This window comes from Triturus cristatus, chromosome 2_1, assembly GCF_964204655.1.
Source record: "Triturus cristatus chromosome 2_1, aTriCri1.1, whole genome shotgun sequence".
NCBI classification, from domain to species: Eukaryota; Metazoa; Chordata; class Amphibia; order Caudata; family Salamandridae; genus Triturus; species Triturus cristatus.
The window spans coordinates 580783936-580809956 of NC_140581.1; the positions used below are offsets into that span (position 1 = coordinate 580783936).

At 45.3% G+C, this 26021-nt stretch overlaps 1 protein-coding gene across 1 annotated transcript in view; it reads right to left on the minus strand.

Moving 5' to 3' along the window:
* Positions 1 to 8472: 8472 nt before the first annotated feature.
* The window catches only part of LOC146865646 (uncharacterized), a 133942-nt gene continuing 116393 nt past the window's right edge, over positions 8473 to 26021 (minus strand). The window contains exon 5 of the mRNA XM_085640758.1: positions 8473 to 9656. Coding sequence (XP_085496884.1) covers positions 9565 to 9656 — 92 coding nt within the window. The 3' untranslated portion in view covers positions 8473 to 9564. The remainder of the gene's footprint in view (positions 9657 to 26021) is intronic.

Consider the following 26021-nt stretch of genomic DNA (forward strand, 5'->3'; position numbering starts at 1 on the left):
ACTCCACAAATGGAACGCCTTCCCAGGGCAGAGTGATGCAAGGCAATTGCCTTGCATTACTCTAGATATATCAAGTAACTTAGGGGCATGCAATGTGGCCTTGCCTGCTTGGTAAATCTGACTTTGCCATGACTGACGCACGGGCAACACAATACTATAATAAATCTGACCCCAAGTTTGGCAGAGGTTCAGCCACCTTCTACGTTGAAAAAAACGACTGGTTGAAAATCCATCAGAGTTAATTATGGTATAATGTGTCAACCTTGAAAACTGCAGATTCAGGAGGTAAGATTTTGAGCAGGGAGATAGATACATGTAGTTTACTTGAGTGTAAAATGTTAAATTTTTTAGCGTGAGTCAAGGAAGTTATTTTGCCAGAGGTGCACCCATCTTTTAGATGGAAAAATATTCAGAATTTCTACAGAGTAGACAAAGACCTTCACAACCCGCCGCTGTTAAAAACCGCTTAACACCATTTGCCAAAGATGAGAGACACAGGATTTGCCTTTCAAATTCTGTGTCAGAGTTACTCAGTTGGCTTTCCTTTGTGAGGCAAGTTGCACTCTTTTATCCATGACGAGACAGGCTTTAGGCAACCCCATGCAGTCTGAGCAGCACCATCTTAAAAACCCAGTGTCAAGTAGCAAAACATGGGTCTTGGAGGCCACATTTTGTACAGAGGGGCAGGGGTGAGTTGTTGGAATGGGGCTTGTGAGCCCTATAGACCACAATCAAGGAAACTGCATTGGCACAGTTTCAACCAGCTTGTACATAGAAAAAAAAACAACTAAGCTAAAAATTTACAAAAACTGTACATCACAGCACAGAAAATATAAATATATTTTGCAGGTGATTTACACATTTTTTAAATTTACATTTCTCATACATTGATGATGGATTTTTTTGTTTAGGGTACTAAATGCAAATGTCAAAAATGAAGCCTCCCTCAAATAATAGACATTGAAAAATACACACCCATACGTAACATACTTTACCATAGGTTAGAATTTTTTATTGTGACTCCAGAGACACCAAATATGAACTGTTTATCGCTTCCCATGTAGACATTACACTTATAAAATGTACTAAGGCAACTCCAATGTTAACCTATGGAAGAGATAGGCCTTGTAGTAGTGAAATACAAATTTCAGTTTTTCACTCCCAGGACATTTAAAACATGCAAGTACATGTGCTGCTTTTTAATTACACTTCATCCTGCTCTCTTGGCTGGCCAGTGCCTACCCTAGGGGTGACATATTTGTTTTAAAAAGGAAGGTATGGGTCTGGCAAAAGGTTTATATTTCCAGGTCCAAATGGAAGCTGCACACATAGGCTCTGCAATGGCAGGCCTGAGACATATTTAAAGGCTACTTAAGTATGTGGCACAATCAGTGCTGCAGCCCACTAGTAGCATTTAATTTGTAGGCCCTGGGCATATGTAGTGCCACTTTACTAGGGTTTTACAAGTAAATTAAATATGCCAATTGGGGATCAGTCAATGTTACCATGTTTTAAGGAGTGAGCACATGAACTTTAGCACTGGTTAGCAATGGTAAAGTGCACAGAGTCCTAAGGCTAGCAAAAGCAAGATCAGAAAAATGGAGGAGGAAGGCAAAAAGTTCAGGGCAAGACTACCATATGCCTGACAAGTCTAACATGTGACACTCCCAGCTGATAGTGAGGAGAACTACCCAACTCCTTGGAAGTTCTCATCACTAAGACGAACGAAACTTGATAGACCATCAGCACTGGCATGGTCTGACCCAGGACAATGCCCCACTGTAAAGTTAATTCCCTGTAGGGAGATCGATCACCTCAGCAATTTGTGATTTTCACCTCTCAGTCGCATGAGCCATCTGAAGGGCCTGTGGTCTGACTGAATCCAGAAGTGAGTCCCAAACAGGAATTGTCTAAGCTTCTTCAGTGCCAAGGTCACAGCATAGGCCTCCTTTTCATTCACACTTCACCTCTGTTCCAGTTGAAGTAACCTCCTTCTAATGAAGGCTACTGGTTGGTCTAGGCCCTCCTCATTTAGCTGTGTGAAGACAGCTCCTATGCCATGACCCGAAGCATCTGTCTACTCTATGAACTCCTCAGAGTAGTCAGGAGCCTTGAGCGCGGGTGTTGTACACATGGCCTCCTTGAGGATATCGAAGGCTTTCTGGCAGGCCTCTGACCAGATCACTTGTCTGAGCTGCTTCTGCTCTGTTAACAAACCTCTTAGAATATCCTGGGAGGCCCAGGAATGCCCTAACCTCAGTCTGTGTTTTAGGGGTTGCCAGGCCAAGATAGTCTCAATCTTGGCCTGGACTGGCTGCACCTTGCCCCGCCCACCATGTGGCCCAGATAAACCACAGAACCCTATCCTTTCTGGCACTTACTGGCCTTGATGGTGACGCACTCCTGCTGCATGGCCTAAAACACCTCCTGCAGGTGGTCGAGGTGTTCTTCACAGCTGGAGCTGTAGACAGCTATGTTTTCCAGGTAGGCAGCACAGAATGCCTCTTTCCCAGCCAGGACCCTGTTGACCAACCTCTGAAAGGTGGCAGGGTCATTGTTTTAAACCCAAGGGCATCACCCTACACTGGAAGTTGAAAATGCGGACCTCTCTTTTGCCCCCTCAGTCAGACCGATCTGCCAGTACCCTGATGTCAAATCAAAAGTACTGAGAAATTTGGCAGTGCCCAGCCTTTCTATGAGCTCATCAGCTAGGGGAATTGGGTGTACATCAGTCTTTGAAACGAAGTTGAGACCCGGTGGTCCACACAGAACCTAAGTTCTGGAGTGGAGCCGGGTGGGGCAGCCTTTGGTACCAGCACCACAAGGCTATACCAGGCACTGTTGGAGGGCCCAATCACCTCTAGCACCAGCATCTTGGACACCTCCTCCTTGATACTGGCCCTCATCTTGTCTGATCACCTGTATGTTTTATTTTTAACATATGGACTGTCTCCAATGTCTATGTCATGGACTCACAGGTATGCAAGTCAAAGGGTGAGGAAGAACAAAGAGGCGAACTATCACAGCATTTGGCGAAAGTCACTCCGCTGTTCTGGGGTCAGAATAAGGGAGAGGTTGACACCCTCAACTGACCCATCATGTTCCTGAGCAGACAGTAGGTCAAGGAAAGGCTCCTTCTCCTCTTCCGCTCTCTCATCTGTCACCAGGAGCATGCTCATTCCAGACCTCTCAAAGGGCCTCATTTACAAGCCCATTGCACCGCCGGTGCATCGCTTTTTTTGACGCACTGGCACCTTAATTGGCTTGCCCATATTTACAAGGTCACGTAAAGTCACCCTACGTGACTTTTCATAGCCTTTTAAATATGGGCCCCTTTCACTCATTACTCTGCATGGGAGGGCCATTCCATGGGTGTTGCTGTTCCCACCCAACATCCATCAAACCCAATACAACGTTTTCCAAAGCTGGGAATGCATCAGAATCCTACACCTCCCCAGGGGAGGCCTAGGAGTGGCGCAACAAGGAGAAATACTTTTATTTCTCCTAATTTTTTCCTCTTTCTATGCATGCTGCATTATGCAGCATGCATTGAAAGAGGAAAATGCCATCATTTATTGGGGTTTTGGTGCAAGAAGGTCTCCCTTCCTGCACAAAAACAATCATCCCTGCAACACAGGCACCCTTGCAACATGACGCAAGGGTGCTTGAACTGGTGCATAGCAGACAATCGTGTGCCAGTGCAGGGGAAAGCACACACATGCATTGCATTGTTGTTAATACTACACATCCCTGTGCTTTTAAAATGACAGCGCTCAGCGCAGCATAATGGCTGGCAGTGCTGAGCTGCGTCATTTTGCAGTAAATAAGGCCCAAAGTGTGGTTTGAGGTGGTTCACATGGAGCACCCATAACAGGGCTCATAGGGGTCTTGAGGTCCTCCAGGTAGGAGGTTCCCCTCTTCCGTTCCTTCACCTTGTATAGCCCACACCTTCTGACCAGCTTGAAACTCTACCAGAGTAACCTTCTGGTCATACCAGAGCTTCATAACCTCCTGACTGGCCTCAACATAACGTTTTGCCTTTTTCCAGCAGCGGGGCATCTGTTTGTGGAGGGCCAGCATGTAGCTGACCACATCATGAAGAGGTTTCCTGGAAGCTTGCCCCCACCCCTCTATCACAAGACAAAGTGGTCCCCTAACAGGGTAGCCATAGAGGAGTTCAAAAGGGCTAAACCCCACCCCCTTGTGTGGCACCTCCCTGTAGGCTAAGAAAAAGCACGGAAGGAGGCCATCCTACTTATACCTCATGGGCTCAGATAGGTCCATTATCATGCCCTTAAAGGTCTTGTTGAATCTCTCCGCTAGACCATTGGTTTGGGGCTGCTAGGGTGTGGAGAACTTATAAGTCACCCCATACTCATGCCACATGAACTTCATGTACTCCGACATGAAATTAGTGTCTCTGTCACACACTACCTCTCTGCGGAACTCCACATGGGTAAATATCACCCTGGCCACTGCCGGTGAAGTCTCCGATCTCAGAGGGATGGCCTCTGGGTAGTAAGTGGCTTGGTCCACCAAGACCAGTTTTGAACCTGTTGCTTAAAGCTGTTTTGGGGTCCAAGGTTCCAATAATGTCAATGCTTACCCTCTCAGAGGGAGTGCCAATGACAGGTGATGGGGTTAGTGGAGCCTTGAGCTTTTTCCCTGACTTTCCACTGACCTGGCAGGTGGGGCAGGACCGATAGAACTCATCTGAGGCCGTCTTCATCCGGGGCCAATGGAAGTGGGCAGCAAGCCTGGTGTAGGTCTTGTCTTACCCCAGATATCCTACTAGGGGTATATCATGAGCATATACCAGTAGGAAGGTTCTGTAACTCTGGGAGACCACCAGCACATGGGCTGCCACAGTTCCAGAAGCCTTAAGCATGCTATATAGATCAGGTGATCTCCAGAAGTTTGACCTGCTGCCCAGGCCTCAGCCTGCCACCTCAAGCTCTCGAGAGTGGAGCACTCTTTCTGTGCTTTGCATAATACCTCCCTGGTGGGCCCACCCTCAACTTGCCAACCAGCAAGGTCAGGCAATGCCCTCCGCAGTTGGCTTGTGACATTATCCTCAGGGGCCCCATCAACCTCGATTGTGGGAACATCAGGGGCTGGTTTCCCATGCTTCTTGCCCCTCTCCTTCCTGGCAGCTGTTTGGGCCATTGTTCCAAGCTTCAGATGCCCTTGACTCATTTTCCAGGCAGCCATGGACCTAGTGATCTTACAGACTCATTCAGGCAATCCCAACATCTCCAAGTGTGACCTACGCTCTACCTCCTTCCAGATAGTGTGATCCAGGTCATTGCTCAACAGACAGTCTACAGTCATGGCAGGGCTCACAGCTACTTTTATAGTATCTGAGACCTCCCAGCCCCACTTAAAGGAAACCAGAGCCACTGGTAGCTGGCTCTCACGATTTTAAGTGACTACGACTTGGTGGAATACGTTAGGGAGGACTTGTTCTGAGGATACCAGCTGACACCTTACAGTAGTCATGCTGGCTCCTGTGTCCCTCAGAGCCTCTACCCGTTGCCCATTGAGGGTGACCCACTGCCTTTACTTAAAAGTATTTGCAGGCCTATGAGTTATTGGCACCATCTCTTTATTCCCCAGAAAAACTAGGGTCACCTCTGTCTGCTCCCCAAAGCTAACACTCTTGCCAACCCAGGTGTCTGACCACCATTGGAGGGCTGTGCCATCTTGGGGTATTTGGAGTTGCAATTGGGGTGCCCATACTTGTAGCACTAGGTTTATGGGATACAAACCTCCCTGTCTGCTTACCAAAGAGCCCTTTCTTTTTGGGCTCAGGCTGGGACTGGTTACCAGTACCTTGGGATTTTTTGGGGGGGGGGCCTTTTGAGAACTCATTATTAAGTTTGTCTCCCCCTATTTCTTCCAATGGGACCCTTGACCACCTTTGTGGGAGTCTTCCCCAGATACCTTTTTGAACACTCTAGTGTTGACCCAGAGGTCTGCCTCCTCCGCAAGCTTCCTGGGGTCAGTCAACTTGCTGTCAATTAGGTGCTGGTGCATCTGTGGAAAACAAGTATTGAGCATGTGCTCTGCCAGAATTGGATTGCATAGCCCATTGTGCCATCTCTGCCATGGTTGACCTATAGGTCCATCCATCTAATTTAGATGGGCAGACATACAGGTCAGTTTACACTGCCCTTTACTCTCATGAAAACCCTGGTGATAAGGGGCAGTTAAACTACAAAATGCCCCCCTCAAAATTGGAGATAACTTCTATGGTGAGGGGGGCATTGTGTTTTTTATTTTCAAAACAAAATCCTGTTTTAAGGCTTTGTCTTTGAAAATACAAATCAAATAACTTTACCATATGGCTCCTTCATGTTTGACGGCGCTGTATGGCAAAGTTACAATCCATTGACAGGAACCGGCATGACAGCAGGTTCCTGTCAGTGCATTAAATGTCTGGCAGCTAAATGGACATTTATACGTTTGGCAGTCGGGACCTCCGCCAGGGCAATGGAGTAAAATACATGACAGAGCCGTACAGCAAAGTTTAAATTTTTTATTTTACAAAAATAAAACCCAAAGCGGGATGTAGCATCAAAAATGAACATTGCATAAAGTAATATGAAAAAAACCTTTGAAGTGGAACGTGAAGCCTTGTACTATAATGAAGATGTGTGTAATTAAGTATCATGGTAGCACCCCTACCTTGAGAGGTGCGAGAGGCTGAAGAACTACGTTCTCGAAGGCTATGTAGAGTATCCGTTGAACCATTCCTTTTGCACTTTAGTCAGCCTATCAATGTTTCTCATTGCGTTCCTTGAAACAACACAGCATTTCAAAACACTTCAATTACACAAACAGGGTCATGAAACTTAAACAAACATTTCTTCAGAACAAGCAATGGCAATCGGTCTGACTTTAAAGAAATGTTGTATGGCAATGTGAAGCATTATAAGTATATAGCATGGGACTGGAAATGTATTTGTGTGGAAGCATAGAACTGTAGAATAATTTTGGTGTAGGTTAAAAGGTCAAGTGATAGAAGCACTGTTAAGCCAGACCTAAAAATGCAAATAGGTTAATGATTGCCCTCCTTCCATCTGTGCTATTGCCAGAGACACTTTAATAGCATTACAATTTCACGTGTGCGCCACTGAAAGTTCAAGCTCAGGCAGCTGGATAAATGAACACAATGATCAGATTTTTGTTTTAGTGCTGGATACTGTTTATTTACATATTGTTTTGTTCTGCAGGCATGACTTAAACACACACACAAATGAGACCCACATTATAGGAACAGAAATTTTGATATCTTAAATCATTGGCTAATATTTAGTCCAGAAAAAGGTATGTACTGAGAAACGTATTAGTGTGCAAACATTATAGTCAATCATCACTAGAAAAAAACATATGGCTGAGTCTTGTAGGTCCAAAATATGGTTCTAGTATTTTGCAAAGAATTTGTGGTAGATTTTAGATGTCAACTTTTCAGTGAATGGCATTCACCATTTTGTAGAAACAAATGCACAGAATATTTTATTTTAAAAATGGCTTTTTTAAGATCGAATCTCATTCATATTGAATATTGGGTCTCTATGTTGGTTTTTCTTCAAGGCTTGTATGGATCTTTTTTCATTCACTCCATGCCTTTCTTTAGAATGCTATTGAGAATGTTACTCCATGAACCTCTTTTCTCTATTTTCTCCACTTTCTTTTCCCGCTCATTTGGCCCTTCTCCATACCCCTGCTTGACCTTTTCCTTCATCTTTATCCCATTTTATTTTTAGCGGAGGACATCTATCACTCTTCCTAAACATTTTTTAAGGTACTGTATTTTCCGAGTTCCATGACCTAATACTTTTTGTTTCATATGAGGCCCCTTCTGTACCCATATTTCTCTGTGTGATCCTTTCCCTACTTTGCCTTCCTTTACCTTTGTACTCTTACCCCTTTTTTCGACTTAGTGTAAAAAGTATTCTACCTATCCAGAATTTACTAAAGGGTGAACATTTTGTTCTTATAAAAACTAGTTTTCTTACTATATATTTTTTTTCTGTTCCTGTTGTTTTCCATTACTTTCAAACCCCTTTACTTATATTAATTTTCCCACCTAATTAGTTAGACTATTATTGGTAGTCTCAATTCATGTTAAGATTTGAATCGTATCATAGAGCGTATACCGGTAAAAGTAGAAAGTCAGAGGGGGATAGGTACAATGAAGTGGTGGAGCATGTTGTTAGCACACATAAAAGTTACAAAATGGAATTTTTTAAAAGGTTTGCTCATGTACAGGAAGGGACACCTTCCTGTACATAAACAAACCATGGCATTTTGATTTTTCCATGTGTGCTGCACAAGGCAGCACCTATGGAAAAAGCAAAAAAGAGGAGAAATAATTCATTTCTCCTCATTTCGCCAACCTAAGACCAGGATTTTCCTGGTCTTAATTTTGGCGATGCCTCCTATGTACGCCATCCTTGTAGATAGGGGGCAGCGTCAAATAGAATGGGTGTTGCAGTGGCTGAAGAGGGGTGAAACCCCAAAACCGGTCCTGGGATGCTTTTTTCCAGTCCAGGGAGGACCTGGCTTGGCAGTTCAGGCTGGACTGTTCCCATGAGGCACAGGGTCAAGACTGATTTGCATATGGCTGGGTTCAAACTGGAATGGCATGGTGAGCAAAAAAAACGATGGATTTAGGCCCAGATCTTTGTACTGGGGTGAATGTATGACATTGTTCTGCATTCTGTCCATCAACTGTTGTTTTGCATCTGTTGCAGTGGAACACCCACTGCATGCCCCTTTCAGGCTAAGTTAGCGTGAAAGGGTGCCTTTTGTACAAGGCAGCGTTACGCCACGTTAAGTGGCTTAACACTGCCTTGTAGATAAGGCAAGGCCCCTATCACCACTAGAACGTCACAAAAAGTGACGTTCCCGTGGCGATAGGGGCTTGTACATATGCTCCACAGCAGCACGTACATCAGAAGCTCACCTTTTGAACTGGAGCAGTGCCTTCTATTTTACCCAATGAGCGATCTTTCCAAAGTGTTATTGTCCTGTTATGAATACAACACTGCTTACTTAATTACCTCCAGAGCCATGAGTTCTAAACTGAACAAGAATTCAATGGCAATGTCTTGTCAGTCCAGCTGACTTTAATTTTAAAGTTCTGGAAAAGCCAAATTGTAACTAGGCCACAAAATTGTTAGTCACGTCCCTTACCATTGCATCCCGTTTGACAGAGGGAAAGGCTTAGTAAAGTTCTTGGGTTCTGCAAAGCTAGATTCCTCTGTGTCTCAGGATTCAAATGTAGCTTCACGTGTTGGCAGAGGCTGTGTTATTGGTGCCAAAGTTATGTCAACGTAAGACTCCTCTCTTGCCTCATTTGCTCTCTCTGACATTTGTCTGGTGTTTGAAGAGAAAATTATGTTTCTATTGAAGAGTGTATAGCGCTCCTCAAAATAGTTTCAAAGTGTTATGTTGCTAGACATTTCAACAACTTCAAAACTTCCAGTCTTCACGAAAGTATTTCAATCAATATCCTGGCCACTCCACCAATGTGCGTGTCTTTCTCAGATCTCCGGTTCAAATGCAGCTTTCTTTAGTCTTCGAGGAATGATGCAAGCCTTCAGTTCCAATGATGATATTTGAATTTGCATTATCTTGCTTGCCTGTGACTGGAAAAATGTTCTCCGTATTATTATTAACTATATGTATATTTGTTCTTTTAAATATGACAACATAAATATGTGGCTCACAATCACAGATTACAATTAAAAAATGCACAGAGCTAGACTTAGAATAGACGCCAAAATGTGACTAGAGTTTACAAATGATGAAAATATTCCTACATCAATTTCAATAAATAGAACAAAAAGAAGAAATGCATAATTAATAACGTTCAGAACCAATTACGTTTCATATTATATTTTGACAAGCAATGTAAAGTATGGCGATCAAGTTAGATATATATATATATATATGTATATATATATATATATATATATATATTATCTACTGGCCAGTAGATAGTTATAGTTAGGACCGTGTTCCCATAGGAAATCTGAAAATTCTATTTTGAATAACTTTGGCACCGGTTGACGAATCTTCGCGAAATTTTCAAAACGAATGGGGCGCTCCGCTCAGCTCCTACCCTGAAAGTCTCGGGGTAATTCATCAAGCGCGGGCCGAGAAAAAAGGGGGGTCCCAAAACGGGTTTTCCCCATGCATTTTCCCATAGGACCTTTAGTCGAAGGTACAGCCCGAACGGCTGAACAGAATTACTTGAAATTTGGCAGAGAGGTAGTCCTCAGGTCAGGGATGTGCCTTTTGCATATATGGAGTCAATCTGTTCAGTAGTTCCTGAGAAAATTGCATTTCAAAGCACATACATATCTATAGCCGCGCACTGTGCGCGCACCGTGCGCGCACCCTAACGTGTGCGAGCGTAATTCTGATTGGTTGGTACATGTCAGTCAACGTTCGAATCGGTCGAACTCAGGAAGTGTCGGCCGCCATTTTGTTTGTTTTCAGTGCGAGAGTGGAAAAGGAAGGTGGCGAACGTGAAAAGGGGGCAGGGTAGAGAGTTCCTGACCCCCTAGCCTTTGTCAGGGGGTCCCTGAAGGACCCCGAAGGCAGAAAAAAACATTTAAAATGTTTTTGTTAAAAATAGCGGGTGTGCGCGCACGGTGAAAAACCATAAAAAATTTTTTTTTAAATGTTAATACGTAGTTTATTGAAAAATAAATATATTAAAAAAAAATAATACATACATAACTTAGCATTTAAAAAAACGTACAAATTCACTGAAAAAACCATAGGTTTCACACACGTTACAGTTAGGAATTAGCATTTAAAAAACCTTGCAAATTCACTTAAAAAACAATAGGTTTCACACATGTTATAGTTAGGTGGATATTTCACTCGTAAAAAACCAATGAAATTCCACCGTTATAGTTAGTTCAGATAACTATAACTCGCGCGACCGCCACTCTATCACAAGGATGATGTCATCAGTGATGTCAAGAGTGATGCCACTGACCATGTCATGAGTGATGTAATATGTGACGTCATGAGCAGAGGATTGCGGGCGCGCGAGTTATAGTTATCTGAACTAACTATAACGGTGGAATTTCATTGTTTTTTTACGAGTGAAATATCCACCTAACTATAACATGTGTGAAACCTATGGTTTTTTAAGTGAATATATATATGGGAAAACGCCGAACCACCGTAACTTTCAACGCATGCCCTGGCCGGTGCAAACTGGGTGATGACTTCATCATGTTGCCTCTGCCTACTTAGGAGAAGGGATCCCGGTGCGCTGGTGGTGATATCGGTTGGGTGAAGGTCAGTGATTTCAGCCCCTTACACTACAAGATCCACAATGCAAAGGGAGCTGCAGACACCGCCCACTGGGGCAAGGACTTCCACATGTGTTTCTGCAGCAACTGAACTCGAGGCAGCGAGTCCGGGAAATCTTCCTTTAAATGGTGGGAGGAGTGTCGCCACCGATTTCAGTGAGACGCTCCATGTCTTCAAGTGAACAGTGAATTTTGGAACGAGCAATGGCATCTGAGGAAGGCACTTTGTGTTGAAATGCATTATGCCGCTCGCTTTTAACTGCAATTAAAGGACGTTGGATTCACTTACCTGTGTGGGCTTACATCTCTCGTACTGGAGGGGTTGTGTGGTTCAGATATATATATATATATATATATATGTTCCATCAAAGTGCCCGAAGCATTGGGAAATCACTCCCAGCGTTTCTCACCATCTGGCAATCACATGCAGGCTTGCCTTCGTATTCCCAGAAATTAACATATTTCGCCGACGCGTTTCAGGGCTCACTGCCCCTTCCTCATGGGCTGCTCAATGACACTCTAGGCTCGCCATCTTTTCAACATGCTTTATTGAAGTTACATCCCTCAGTGGGCGTTCCTGGATGTACATCGTGAGAGATGCATCCTGGGAAATGTATTTTTGGATTGCGAGTTGCATTATTTTCCTATAGTAGGTTTAGCGTGCCATTACTGTTGAGCTTGTTAAAAAGTCCTTTGTAGGTTTCAGGAATATGACTGGCAAGTAATTAAAGCATTGGAAACGCTGCGCCGTCGACTTGAAAGTTCAAATCCAGCCCCTCTCGTTGCGGTGGTGCTTTTCCCCACGGCTGGGCTGCCGTGTGATATATGTTCCATCAAAGTGCCCGAAGCATTGGGAAATCACTCCCTGCGTTTCTCACCATCTGGCAATCACATGCAGGCTTGCCTTCGTATTCCCAGAAATTAACATATTTCGCCGACGCGTTTCAGGGCTCACTGCCCCTTCCTCATGGGCTGCTCAATGACACTCTAGGCTCGCCATCTTTTCAACATGCTTTATTGAAGTTACATCCCTCAGTGGGCGTTCCTGGATGTACATCGTGAGAGATGCATCCTGGGAAATGTATTTTTGGATTGCGAGTTGCATTATTTTCCTATAGTAGGTTTAGCGTGCCATTACTGTTGAGCTTGTTAAAAAGTCCTTTGTAGGTTTCAGGAATATGACTGGCAAGTAATTAAAGCATTGGAAACGCTGCGCCGTCGACTTGAAAGTTCAAATCCAGCCCCTCTCGTTGCGGTGGTGCTTTTCCCCACGGCTGGGCTGCCGTGTGATATATGTTCCATCAAAGTGCCCGAAGCATTGGGAAATCACTCCCAGCGTTTCTCACCATCTGGCAATCACATGCAGGCTTGCCTTCGTATTCCCAGAAATTAACATATTTCGCCGACGCGTTTCAGGGCTCACTGCCCCTTCCTCATGGGCTGCTCAATGACACTCTAGGCTCGCCATCTTTTCAACATGCTTTATTGAAGTTACATCCCTCAGTGGGCGTTCCTGGATGTACATCGTGAGAGATGCATCCTGGGAAATGTATTTTTGGATTGCGAGTTGCATTATTTTCCTATAGTAGGTTTAGCGTGCCATTACTGTTGAGCTTGTTAAAAAGTCCTTTGTAGGTTTCAGGAATATGACTGGCAAGTAATTAAAGCATTGGAAACGCTGCGCCGTCGACTTGAAAGTTCAAATCCAGCCCCTCTCGTTGCGGTGGTGCTTTTCCCCACGGCTGGGCTGCCGTGTGATATATGTTCCATCAAAGTGCCATAAGCATTGGGAAATCACTCCCAGCGTTTCTCACCATCTGGCAATCACATGCAGGCTTGCCTTCGTATTCCCAGAAATTAACATATTTCGCCGACGCGTTTCAGGGCTCACTGCCCTTTCCTCATGGGCTGCTCAATGACACTCTAGGCTCGCCATCTTTTCAACATGCTTTATTGAAGTTACATCCCTCAGTGGGCGTTCCTGGATGTACATCGTGAGAGATGCATCCTGGGAAATGTATTTTTGGATTGCGAGTTGCATTATTTTCCTATAGTAGGTTTAGCGTGCCATTACTGTTGAGCTTGTTAAAAAGTCCTTTGTAGGTTTCAGGAATATGACTGGCAAGTAATTAAAGCATTGGAAACGCTGCGCCGTCGACTTGAAAGTTCAAATCCAGCCCCTCTCGTTGCGGTGGTGCTTTTCCCCACGGCTGGGCTGCCGTGTGATATATGTTCCATCAAAGTGCCCGAAGCATTGGGAAATCACTCCCAGCGTTTCTCACCATCTGGCAATCACATGCAGGCTTGCCTTCGTATTCCCAGAAATTAACATATTTCGCCGACGCGTTTCAGGGCTCACTGCCCCTTCCTCATGGGCTGCTCAATGACACTCTAGGCTCGCCATCTTTTCAACATGCTTTATTGAAGTTACATCCCTCAGTGGGCGTTCCTGGATGTACATCGTGAGAGATGCATCCTGGGAAATGTATTTTTGGATTGCGAGTTGCATTATTTTCCTATAGTAGGTTTAGCGTGCCATTACTGTTGAGCTTGTTAAAAAGTCCTTTGTAGGTTTCAGGAATATGACTGGCAAGTAATTAAAGCATTGGAAACGCTGCGCCGTCGACTTGAAAGTTCAAATCCAGCCCCTCTCGTTGCGGTGGTGCTTTTCCCCACGGCTGGGCTGCCGTGTGATATATGTTCCATCAAAGTGCCCGAAGCATTGGGAAATCACTCCCTGCGTTTCTCACCATCTGGCAATCACATGCAGGCTTGCCTTCGTATTCCCAGAAATTAACATATTTCGCCGACGCGTTTCAGGGCTCACTGCCCCTTCCTCATGGGCTGCTCAATGACACTCTAGGCTCGCCATCTTTTCAACATGCTTTATTGAAGTTACATCCCTCAGTGGGCGTTCCTGGATGTACATCGTGAGAGATGCATCCTGGGAAATGTATTTTTGGATTGCGAGTTGCATTATTTTCCTATAGTAGGTTTAGCGTGCCATTACTGTTGAGCTTGTTAAAAAGTCCTTTGTAGGTTTCAGGAATATGACTGGCAAGTAATTAAAGCATTGGAAACGCTGCGCCGTCGACTTGAAAGTTCAAATCCAGCCCCTCTCGTTGCGGTGGTGCTTTTCCCCACGGCTGGGCTGCCGTGTGATATATGTTCCATCAAAGTGCCCGAAGCATTGGGAAATCACTCCCAGCGTTTCTCACCATCTGGCAATCACATGCAGGCTTGCCTTCGTATTCCCAGAAATTAACATATTTCGCCGACGCGTTTCAGGGCTCACTGCCCCTTCCTCATGGGCTGCTCAATGACACTCTAGGCTCGCCATCTTTTCAACATGCTTTATTGAAGTTACATCCCTCAGTGGGCGTTCCTGGATGTACATCGTGAGAGATGCATCCTGGGAAATGTATTTTTGGATTGCGAGTTGCATTATTTTCCTATAGTAGGTTTAGCGTGCCATTACTGTTGAGCTTGTTAAAAAGTCCTTTGTAGGTTTCAGGAATATGACTGGCAAGTAATTAAAGCATTGGAAACGCTGCGCCGTCGACTTGAAAGTTCAAATCCAGCCCCTCTCGTTGCGGTGGTGCTTTTCCCCACGGCTGGGCTGCCGTGTGATATATGTTCCATCAAAGTGCCATAAGCATTGGGAAATCACTCCCAGCGTTTCTCACCATCTGGCAATCACATGCAGGCTTGCCTTCGTATTCCCAGAAATTAACATATTTCGCCGACGCGTTTCAGGGCTCACTGCCCTTTCCTCATGGGCTGCTCAATGACACTCTAGGCTCGCCATCTTTTCAACATGCTTTATTGAAGTTACATCCCTCAGTGGGCGTTCCTGGATGTACATCGTGAGAGATGCATCCTGGGAAATGTATTTTTGGATTGCGAGTTGCATTATTTTCCTATAGTAGGTTTAGCGTGCCATTACTGTTGAGCTTGTTAAAAAGTCCTTTGTAGGTTTCAGGAATATGACTGGCAAGTAATTAAAGCATTGGAAACGCTGCGCCGTCGACTTGAAAGTTCAAATCCAGCCCCTCTCGTTGCGGTGGTGCTTTTCCCCACGGCTGGGCTGCCGTGTGATATATGTTCCATCAAAGTGCCCGAAGCATTGGGAAATCACTCCCAGCGTTTCTCACCATCTGGCAATCACATGCAGGCTTGCCTTCGTATTCCCAGAAATTAACATATTTCGCCAACGCGTTTCAGGGCTCACTGCCCCTTCCTCATGGGCTGCTCAATGACACTCTAGGCTCGCCATCTTTTCAACATGCTTTATTGAAGTTACATCCCTCAGTGGGCGTTCCTGGATGTACATCGTGAGAGATGCATCCTGGGAAATGTATTTTTGGATTGCGAGTTGCATTATTTTCCTATAGTAGGTTTAGCGTGCCATTACTGTTGAGCTTGTTAAAAAGTCCTTTGTAGGTTTCAGGAATATGACTGGCAAGTAATTAAAGCATTGGAAACGCTGCGCCGTCGACTTGAAAGTTCAAATCCAGCCCCTCTCGTTGCGGTGGTGCTTTTCCCCACGGCTGGGCTGCCGTGTGATATATGTTCCATCAAAGTGCCCGAAGCATTGGGAAATCACTCCCAGCGTTTCTCACCATCTGGCAATCACATGCAGGCTTGCCTTCGTATTCCCAGAAATTAACATATTTCGCCGACGCGTTTCAGGGCTCACTGCCCCTTCCCCATGGACTGCTCAATGACACTCTAGGCTCGCCATCTTTTCAACATGCTTTATTGAAGTTACATCCCTCAGTGGGCGTTCCTGGATGTACATCGTGAGAGATGCATCCTGGGAAATGTATTTTTGGATTGCGAGTTGCATTATTTTCCTATAGTAGGTTTAGCGTGCCATTACTGTTGAGCTTGTTAAAAAGTCCTTTGTAGGTTTCAGGAATATGACTGGCAAGTAATTAAAGCATTGGAAACGCTGCGCCGTCGACTTGAAAGTTCAAATCCAGCCCCTCTCGTTGCGGTGGTGCTTTTCCCCACGGCTGGGCTGCCGTGTGATATATGTTCCATCAAAGTGCCCGAAGCATTGGGAAATCACTCCCAGCGTTTCTCACCATCTGGCAATCACATGCAGGCTTGCCTTCGTATTCCCAGAAATTAACATATTTCGCCGACGCGTTTCAGGGCTCACTGCCCCTTCCTCATGGGCTGCTCAATGACACTCTAGGCTCGCCATCTTTTCAACATGCTTTATTGAAGTTACATCCCTCAGTGGGCGTTCCTGGATGTACATCGTGAGAGATGCATCCTGGGAAATGTATTTTTGGATTGCGAGTTGCATTATTTTCCTATAGTAGGTTTAGCGTGCCATTACTGTTGAGCTTGTTAAAAAGTCCTTTGTAGGTTTCAGGAATATGACTGGCAAGTAATTAAAGCATTGGAAACGCTGCGCCGTCGACTTGAAAGTTCAAATCCAGCCCCTCTCGTTGCGGTGGAGCTTTTCCCCACGGCTGGGCTGCCGTGTGATATATGTTCCGTCAAAGTGCCCGAAGCATTGGGAAATCACTCCCAGCGTTTCTCACCATCTGGCAATCACATGCAGGCTTGCCTTCGTATTCCCAGAAATTAACATATTTCGCCGACGCGTTTCAGGGCTCACTGCCCCTTCCTCATGGGCTGCTCAATGACACTCTAGGCTCGCCATCTTTTCAACATGCTTTATTGAAGTTACATCCCTCAGTGGGCGTTCCTGGATGTACATCGTGAGAGATGCATCCTGGGAAATGTATTTTTGGATTGCGAGTTGCATTATTTTCCTATAGTAGGTTTAGCGTGCCATTACTGTTGAGCTTGTTAAAAAGTCCTTTGTAGGTTTCAGGAATATGACTGGCAAGTAATTAAAGCATTGGAAACGCTGCGCCGTCGACTTGAAAGTTCAAATCCAGCCCCTCTCGTTGCGGTGGTGCTTTTCCCCACGGCTGGGCTGCCGTGTGATATATGTTCCATCAAAGTGCCCGAAGCATTGGGAAATCACTCCCAGCGTTTCTCACCATCTGGCAATCACATGCAGGCTTGCCTTCGTATTCCCAGAAATTAACATATTTCGCCGACGCGTTTCAGGGCTCACTGCCCCTTCCTCATGGACTGCTCAATGACACTCTAGGCTCGCCATCTTTTCAACATGCTTTATTGAAGTTACATCCCTCAGTGGGCGTTCCTGGATGTACATCGTGAGAGATGCATCCTGGGAAATGTATTTTTGGATTGCGAGTTGCATTATTTTCCTATAGTAGGTTTAGCGTGCCATTACTGTTGAGCTTGTTAAAAAGTCCTTTGTAGGTTTCAGGAATATGACTGGCAAGTAATTAAAGCATTGGAAACGCTGCGCCGTCGACTTGAAAGTTCAAATCCAGCCCCTCTCGTTGCGGTGGTGCTTTTCCCCACGGCTGGGCTGCCGTGTGATATATGTTCCATCAAAGTGCCCGAAGCATTGGGAAATCACTCCCAGCGTTTCTCACCATCTGGCAATCACATGCAGGCTTGCCTTCGTATTCCCAGAAATTAACATATTTCGCCGACGCGTTTCAGGGCTCACTGCCCCTTCCTCATGGGCTGCTCAATGACACTCTAGGCTCGCCATCTTTTCAACATGCTTTATTGAAGTTACATCCCTCAGTGGGCGTTCCTGGATGTACATCGTGAGAGATGCATCCTGGGAAATGTATTTTTGGATTGCGAGTTGCATTATTTTCCTATAGTAGGTTTAGCGTGCCATTACTGTTGAGCTTGTTAAAAAGTCCTTTGTAGGTTTCAGGAATATGACTGGCAAGTAATTAAAGCATTGGAAACGCTGCGCCGTCGACTTGAAAGTTCAAATCCAGCCCCTCTCGTTGCGGTGGAGCTTTTCCCCACGGCTGGGCTGCCGTGTGATATATGTTCCATCAAAGTGCCCGAAGCATTGGGAAATCACTCCCAGCGTTTCTCACCATCTGGCAATCACATGCAGGCTTGCCTTCGTATTCCCAGAAATTAACATATTTCGCCGACGCGTTTCAGGGCTCACTGCCCCTTCCTCATGGGCTGCTCAATGACACTCTAGGCTCGCCATCTTTTCAACATGCTTTATTGAAGTTACATCCCTCAGTGGGCGTTCCTGGATGTACATCGTGAGAGATGCATCCTGGGAAATGTATTTTTGGATTGCGAGTTGCATTATTTTCCTATAGTAGGTTTAGCGTGCCATTACTGTTGAGCTTGTTAAAAAGTCCTTTGTAGGTTTCAGGAATATGACTGGCAAGTAATTAAAGCATTGGAAACGCTGCGCCGTCGACTTGAAAGTTCAAATCCAGCCCCTCTCGTTGCGGTGGTGCTTTTCCCCACGGCTGGGCTGCCGTGTGATATATGTTCCATCAAAGTGCCCGAAGCATTGGGAAATCACTCCCAGCGTTTCTCACCATCTGGCAATCACATGCAGGCTTGCCTTCGTATTCCCAGAAATTAACATATTTCGCCGACGCGTTTCAGGACTCACTGCCCCTTCCTCATGGGCTGCTCAATGACACTCTAGGCTCGCCATCTTTTCAACATGCTTTATTGAAGTTACATCCCTCAGTGGGCGTTCCTGGATGTACATCGTGAGAGATGCATCCTGGGAAATGTATTTTTGGATTGCGAGTTGCATTATTTTCCTATAGTAGGTTTAGCGTGCCATTACTGTTGAGCTTGTTAAAAAGTCCTTTGTAGGTTTCAGGAATATGACTGGCAAGTAATTAAAGCATTGGAAACGCTGCGCCGTCGACTTGAAAGTTCAAATCCAGCCCCTCTCGTTGCGGTGGTGCTTTTCCCCACGGCTGGGCTGCCGTGTGATATATGTTCCATCAAAGTGCCCGAAGCATTGGGAAATCACTCCCAGCGTTTCTCACCATCTGGCAATCACATGCAGGCTTGCCTTCGTATTCCCAGAAATTAACATATTTCGCCGACGCGTTTCAGGGCTCACTGCCCCTTCCTCATGGGCTGCTCAATGACACTCTAGGCTCGCCATCTTTTCAACATGCTTTATTGAAGTTACATCCCTCAGTGGGCGTTCCTGGATGTACATCGTGAGAGATGCATCCTGGGAAATGTATTTTTGGATTGTGAGTTGCATTATTTTCCTATAGTAGGTTTAGCGTGCCATTACTGTTGAGCTTGTTAAAAAGTCCTTTGTAGGTTTCAGGAATATGACTGGCATGTACTTAAACAAGGTAATTGGAGTTCTCTGCGCGTCGCACTGCCTATGAGGAAGAGGTTGTACCTCGAAACGCGTCAGGCAAGAAACAGCCTGGGATGCATATGCCGGTTTTCCATGAAAATAAAACCCTTTGGTTTCATCTGCAAATGAGTGCGTCTTTGCTCGTTGGGCACCTTTGATGAAAATATGTTACACGGCAAGCCCTGCCGTGAAAGAAGGCACCATCTTCAATTCCGATAAGAGGCTGTGACTGGGAACTATTTCAGGATGTCAGACAGCATTGCAGATGAGGATAACTACAACCGGAGGCAAACTGGGGCCCACGAGGGTGAATAATGGACCTTTTTAATGTGTGTGATAACGCAGAACTTGCAAAAATTAAAGCAATACTCCAATTCAGGACTACGAAGCCCGACATGCACTGTAATTTAAATATACTCACGTGGCCCACTAAGGGCGAGGCATGTACTTAAACAAGGTAATTGGAGTTCTCTGCGCGTCGCACTGCCTATGAGGAAGAGGTTGTACCTCGAAACGCGTCAGGCAAGAAACAGCCTGGGATGCATATGCCGGTTTTCCATGAAAATAAAACCCTTTGGTTTCATCTGCAAATGAGTGCGTCTTTGCTCGTTGGGCACCTTTGATGAAAATATGTTACACGGCAAGCCCTGCCGTGAAAGACAGCACCATCTTCAATTCCGATAAGAGGCTGTGACTGGGATCTATTTCAGGATGTCAGACAGCATTGCGGATGAGGATAACTACAACCGGAGGCAAACTGGGGCCCACGAGGGTGAATAATGGACCTTTTTAATGTGTGTGATAACGCAGAACTTGCAAAAATTAAAGCAATACTCCAATTCAGGACTACGAAGCCCGACATGCACTGTAATTTAAATATACTCACTTGGCCCACTAAGGGCGAGGCATGTACTTAAACAAGGTAATTGGAGTTCTCTGCGCGTCGCACTGCCTATGAGGAAGAGGTTGTACCTCGAAACGCGTCAGGCAAGAAACAGCCTGGGATGCATATGCCGGTTTTCCATGAAAATAAAACACTTTGGTTTCATCTGCAAATGAGTGCGTCTTTGCTCATTGGGCACCTTTGATGAAAATATGTTACACGGCAAGCCCTGCCGTGAAAGACAGCACCATCTTCAATTCCGATAAGAGGCTGTGACTGGGAACTATTTCAGGATGTCAGACAGCATTGCAGATGAGGATAACTACAACCGGAGGCAAACTGGGGCCCACGAGGGTGAATAATGGACCTTTTTAATGTGTGTGATAACGCAGAACTTGCAAAAATTAAAGCAATACTCCAATTCAGGACTACGAAGCCCGACATGCACTGTAATTTAAATATACTCACGTGGCCCACTAAGGGCGAGGCATGTACTTAAACAAGGTAATTGGAGTTCTCTGCGCGTCGCACTGCCTATGAGGAAGAGGTTGTACCTCGAAACGCGTCAGGCAAGAAACAGCCTGGGATGCATATGCCGGTTTTCCATGAAAATAAAACCCTTTGGTTTCATCTGCAAATGAGTGCGTCTTTGCTCGTTGGGCACCTTTGATGAAAATATGTTACACGGCAAGCCCTGCCGTGAAAGACAGCACCATCTTCAATTCCGATAAGAGGCTGTGACTGGGAACTATTTCAGGATGTCAGACAGCATTGCAGATGAGGATAACTACAACCGGAGGCAAACTGGGGCCCACGAGGGTGAATAATGGACCTTTTTAATGTGTGTGATAACGCAGAACTTGCAAAAATTAAAGCAATACTCCAATTCAGGACTACGAAGCCCGACATGCACTGTAATTTAAATATACTCACGTGGCCCACTAAGGGCGAGGCATGTACTTAAACAAGGTAATTGGAGTTCTCTGCGCGTCGCACTGCCTATGAGGAAGAGGTTGTACCTCGAAACGCGTCAGGCAAGAAACAGCCTGGGATGCATATGCCGGTTTTCCATGAAAATAAAACCCTTTGGTTTCATCTGCAAATGAGTGCGTCTTTGCTCGTTGGGCACCTTTGATGAAAATATGTTACACGGCAAGCCCTGCCGTGAAAGACAGCACCATCTTCAATTCCGATAAGAGGCTGTGACTGGGATCTATTTCAGGATGTCAGACAGCATTGCGGATGAGGATAACTACAACCGGAGGCAAACTGGGGCCCACGAGGGTGAATAATGGACCTTTTTAATGTGTGTGATAACGCAGAACTTGCAAAAATTAAAGCAATACTCCAATTCAGGACTACGAAGCCCGACATGCACTGTAATTTAAATATACTCACTTGGCCCACTAAGGGCGAGGCATGTACTTAAACAAGGTAATTGGAGTTCTCTGCGCGTCGCACTGCCTATGAGGAAGAGGTTGTACCTCGAAACGCGTCAGGCAAGAAACAGCCTGGGATGCATATGCCGGTTTTCCATGAAAATAAAACACTTTGGTTTCATCTGCAAATGAGTGCGTCTTTGCTCATTGGGCACCTTTGATGAAAATATGTTACACGGCAAGCCCTGCCGTGAAAGACAGCACCATCTTCAATTCCGATAAGAGGCTGTGACTGGGAACTATTTCAGGATGTCAGACAGCATTGCAGATGAGGATAACTACAACCGGAGGCAAACTGGGGCCCACGAGGGTGAATAATGGACCTTTTTAATGTGTGTGATAACGCAGAACTTGCAAAAATTAAAGCAATACTCCAATTCAGGACTACGAAGCCCGACATGCACTGTAATTTAAATATACTCACGTGGCCCACTAAGGGCGAGGCATGTACTTAAACAAGGTAATTGGAGTTCTCTGCGCGTCGCACTGCCTATGAGGAAGAGGTTGTACCTCGAAACGCGTCAGGCAAGAAACAGCCTGGGATGCATATGCCGGTTTTCCATGAAAATAAAACCCTTTGGTTTCATCTGCAAATGAGTGCGTCTTTGCTCGTTGGGCACCTTTGATGAAAATATGTTACACGGCAAGCCCTGCCGTGAAAGACAGCACCATCTTCAATTCCGATAAGAGGCTGTGACTGGGATCTATTTCAGGATGTCAGACAGCATTGCGGATGAGGATAACTACAACCGGAGGCAAACTGGGGCCCACGAGGGTGAATAATGGACCTTTTTAATGTGTGTGATAACGCAGAACTTGCAAAAATTAAAGCAATACTCCAATTCAGGACTACGAAGCCCGACATGCACTGTAATTTAAATATACTCACTTGGCCCACTAAGGGCGAGGCATGTACTTAAACAAGGTAATTGGAGTTCTCTGCGCGTCGCACTGCCTATGAGGAAGAGGTTGTACCTCGAAACGCGTCAGGCAAGAAACAGCCTGGGATGCATATGCCGGTTTTCCATGAAAATAAAACACTTTGGTTTCATCTGCAAATGAGTGCGTCTTTGCTCATTGGGCACCTTTGATGAAAATATGTTACACGGCAAGCCCTGCCGTGAAAGACAGCACCATCTTCAATTCCGATAAGAGGCTGTGACTGGGAACTATTTCAGGATGTCAGACAGCATTGCAGATGAGGATAACTACAACCGGAGGCAAACTGGGGCCCACGAGGGTGAATAATGGACCTTTTTAATGTGTGTGATAACGCAGAACTTGCAAAAATTAAAGCAATACTCCAATTCAGGACTACGAAGCCCGACATGCACTGTAATTTAAATATACTCACGTGGCCCACTAAGGGCGAGGCATGTACTTAAACAAGGTAATTGGAGTTCTCTGCGCGTCGCACTGCCTATGAGGAAGAGGTTGTACCTCGAAACGCGTCAGGCAAGAAACAGCCTGGGATGCATATGCCGGTTTTCCATGAAAATAAAACCCTTTGGTTTCATCTGCAAATGAGTGCGTCTTTGCTCGTTGGGCACCTTTGATGAAAATATGTTACACGGCAAGCCCTGCCGTGAAAGACAGCACCATCTTCAATTCCGATAAGAGGCTGTGACTGGGAACTATTTCAGGATGTCAGACAGCATTGCAGATGAGGATAACTACAACCGGAGGCAAACTGGGGCCCACGAGGGTGAATAATGGACCTTTTTAATGTGTGTGATAACGCAGAACTTGCAAAAATTAAAGCAATACTCCAATTCAGGACTACGAAGCCCGACATGCACTGTAATTTAAATATACTCACGTGGCCCACTAAGGGCGAGGCATGTACTTAAACAAGGTAATTGGAGTTCTCTGCGCGTCGCACTGCCTATGAGGAAGAGGTTGTACCTCGAAACGCGTCAGGCAAGAAACAGCCTGGGATGCATATGCCGGTTTTCCATGAAAATAAAACCCTTTGGTTTCATCTGCAAATGAGTGCGTCTTTGCTCGTTGGGCACCTTTGATGAAATATATATATATATATATATATATATATATATATATATATATATATATATATATATATTCCAACGTTGCCCTGAGCTTGGAAGATGCACTCCAAAGAAGATTGGTTCACCGAACCTTTATTTTTCATCAACAGCGTTCCAAAACAGAAATATTTTCAAAGTGTCCCTGGCGCGTTTCGAGGCAGCATGCCTCTTAATCATAGGGAAAAGCAGTCAGTGCGCGCATGCATTACAACCCTTTTTGATGTCGTTCTTAATTAGCATACTGTTCACAGGTGAGTTTTTTGGCAGCATGCTGGGAGTTGTAGTGATTTTGTCCCTCCAGTGGGTAATTTTCATGCCTCCAGTGGCTTGCGAGCACTGACCTTGTATTTGCTTCATTTGTCTTTATTTAAAACCCTCCAGTGGGCTTCTGTTTGGATAACTGTTCAATTTGGGACAATCTTCATGCCGCATCCGCCAGTGTAGTACCGGCGCGCAGACCCGCCCTTTCTCGCGGGTGGTGCATCTTCCCACGGCCGGACTGCCGTGTTAAAAACATATTCCAACGTTGCCCTGAGCTTGGAAGATGCACTCCAAAGAAGATTGGTTCACCGAACCTTTATTATTCATCAACAGCGTTCCAAAACAGAAATATTTTCAAAGTGTCCCTGACGCGTTTCGAGGCAGCATGCCTCTTAATCATAGGGAAAAGCAGTCAGTGCGCGCATGAATTACAACCCTTTTTGATGACGTTCTTAATTAGCATACTGTTCACAGGTGAGTTTTTTGGCAGCATGCTGGGAGTTGTAGTGATTTTGTCCCTCCAGTGGGTAATTTTCATGCCTCCAGTGGCTTGCGAGCACTGACCTTGTATTTGCTTCATTTGTCTTTATTTAAAACCCTCCAGTGGGCTTCCGTTTGGATAACTGTTCAATTTGGGACAATCTTCATGCCGCATCCGCCAGTATAGTACAGGCGCGCAGACCCGCCCTTTCTCGCGGGTGGTGCATCTTCCCACGGCCGGACTGCCGTGTTAAAAACATATTCCAACGTTGCCCTGAGCTTGGAAGATGCACTCCAAAGAAGATTGGTTCACCGAACCTTTATTATTCATCAACAGCGTTCCAAAACAGAAATATTTTCAAAGTGTCCCTGACGCGTTTCGAGGCAGCATGCCTCTTAATCATAGGGAAAAGCAGTCAGTGCGCGCATGCATTACAACTCTTTTTGATGTCGTTCTTAATTAGCATACTGTTCACAGGTGAGTTTTTTGGCAGCATGCTGGGAGTTGTAGGGATTTTGTCCCTCCAGTGGGTAATTTTCATGCCTCCAGTGGCTTGCGAGCACTGACCTTGTATTTGCTTCATTTGTCTTTATTTAAAACCCTCCAGTGGGCTTCTGTTTGGATAACTGTTCAATTTGGGACAATCTTCACTCACTTCACAGGGACTTGGGGGGCGCCATCAGCATATTCCTCTGGTTTTACTCTGGGAATCAGAGGTGGCCTCTGAATCTGAGAACATCACTTAAAACTGGGGCATCAACCGGGGCTTTTCTATGCCTGTGACTCGTGCGAGTAACTCTGTGCCGTAAATACCAGCCGTGCTTTCCCTGTTTGTCTTCCCATAGTGAAGGACACCCTGGTCCTTTGCCCCCCTCATCAGATAACGCAGGATCCTAATTTACCTATTTGTGACTCTGATACAGTAGAGTAGGTCATGCAAAATTCTCAACTTTGCCAAAGCTAGCACATACAGCTCTAAAGAGTACCTACCAATGGCGACTTCTTCAATGACAATGTCGACAGTCACCCTGGACTCCCTAATGGACGAGATGAAAAACCTCAGGGTCGTTATGACCACCATGAATGCCTCCATGTCTTCCATACATCAAGAACTCAAGGGGATATATTCTGACTTCACCCAATTCAGGTCGCAGATGGGCATTGTGGAACATTGTGGGAAGCAATTACGCAGAAACTCCAGATTGGCGTGATGAACTGTCAAACCTATGGAAACAGGTCACGGATTTAGTAAACAGAAGTTGGAGAAATAACATTAGGATCCTGGACCTCCCTGTACTAGATGAAGGGCGCAACATTACCACCTTCCTGTTGGAGTT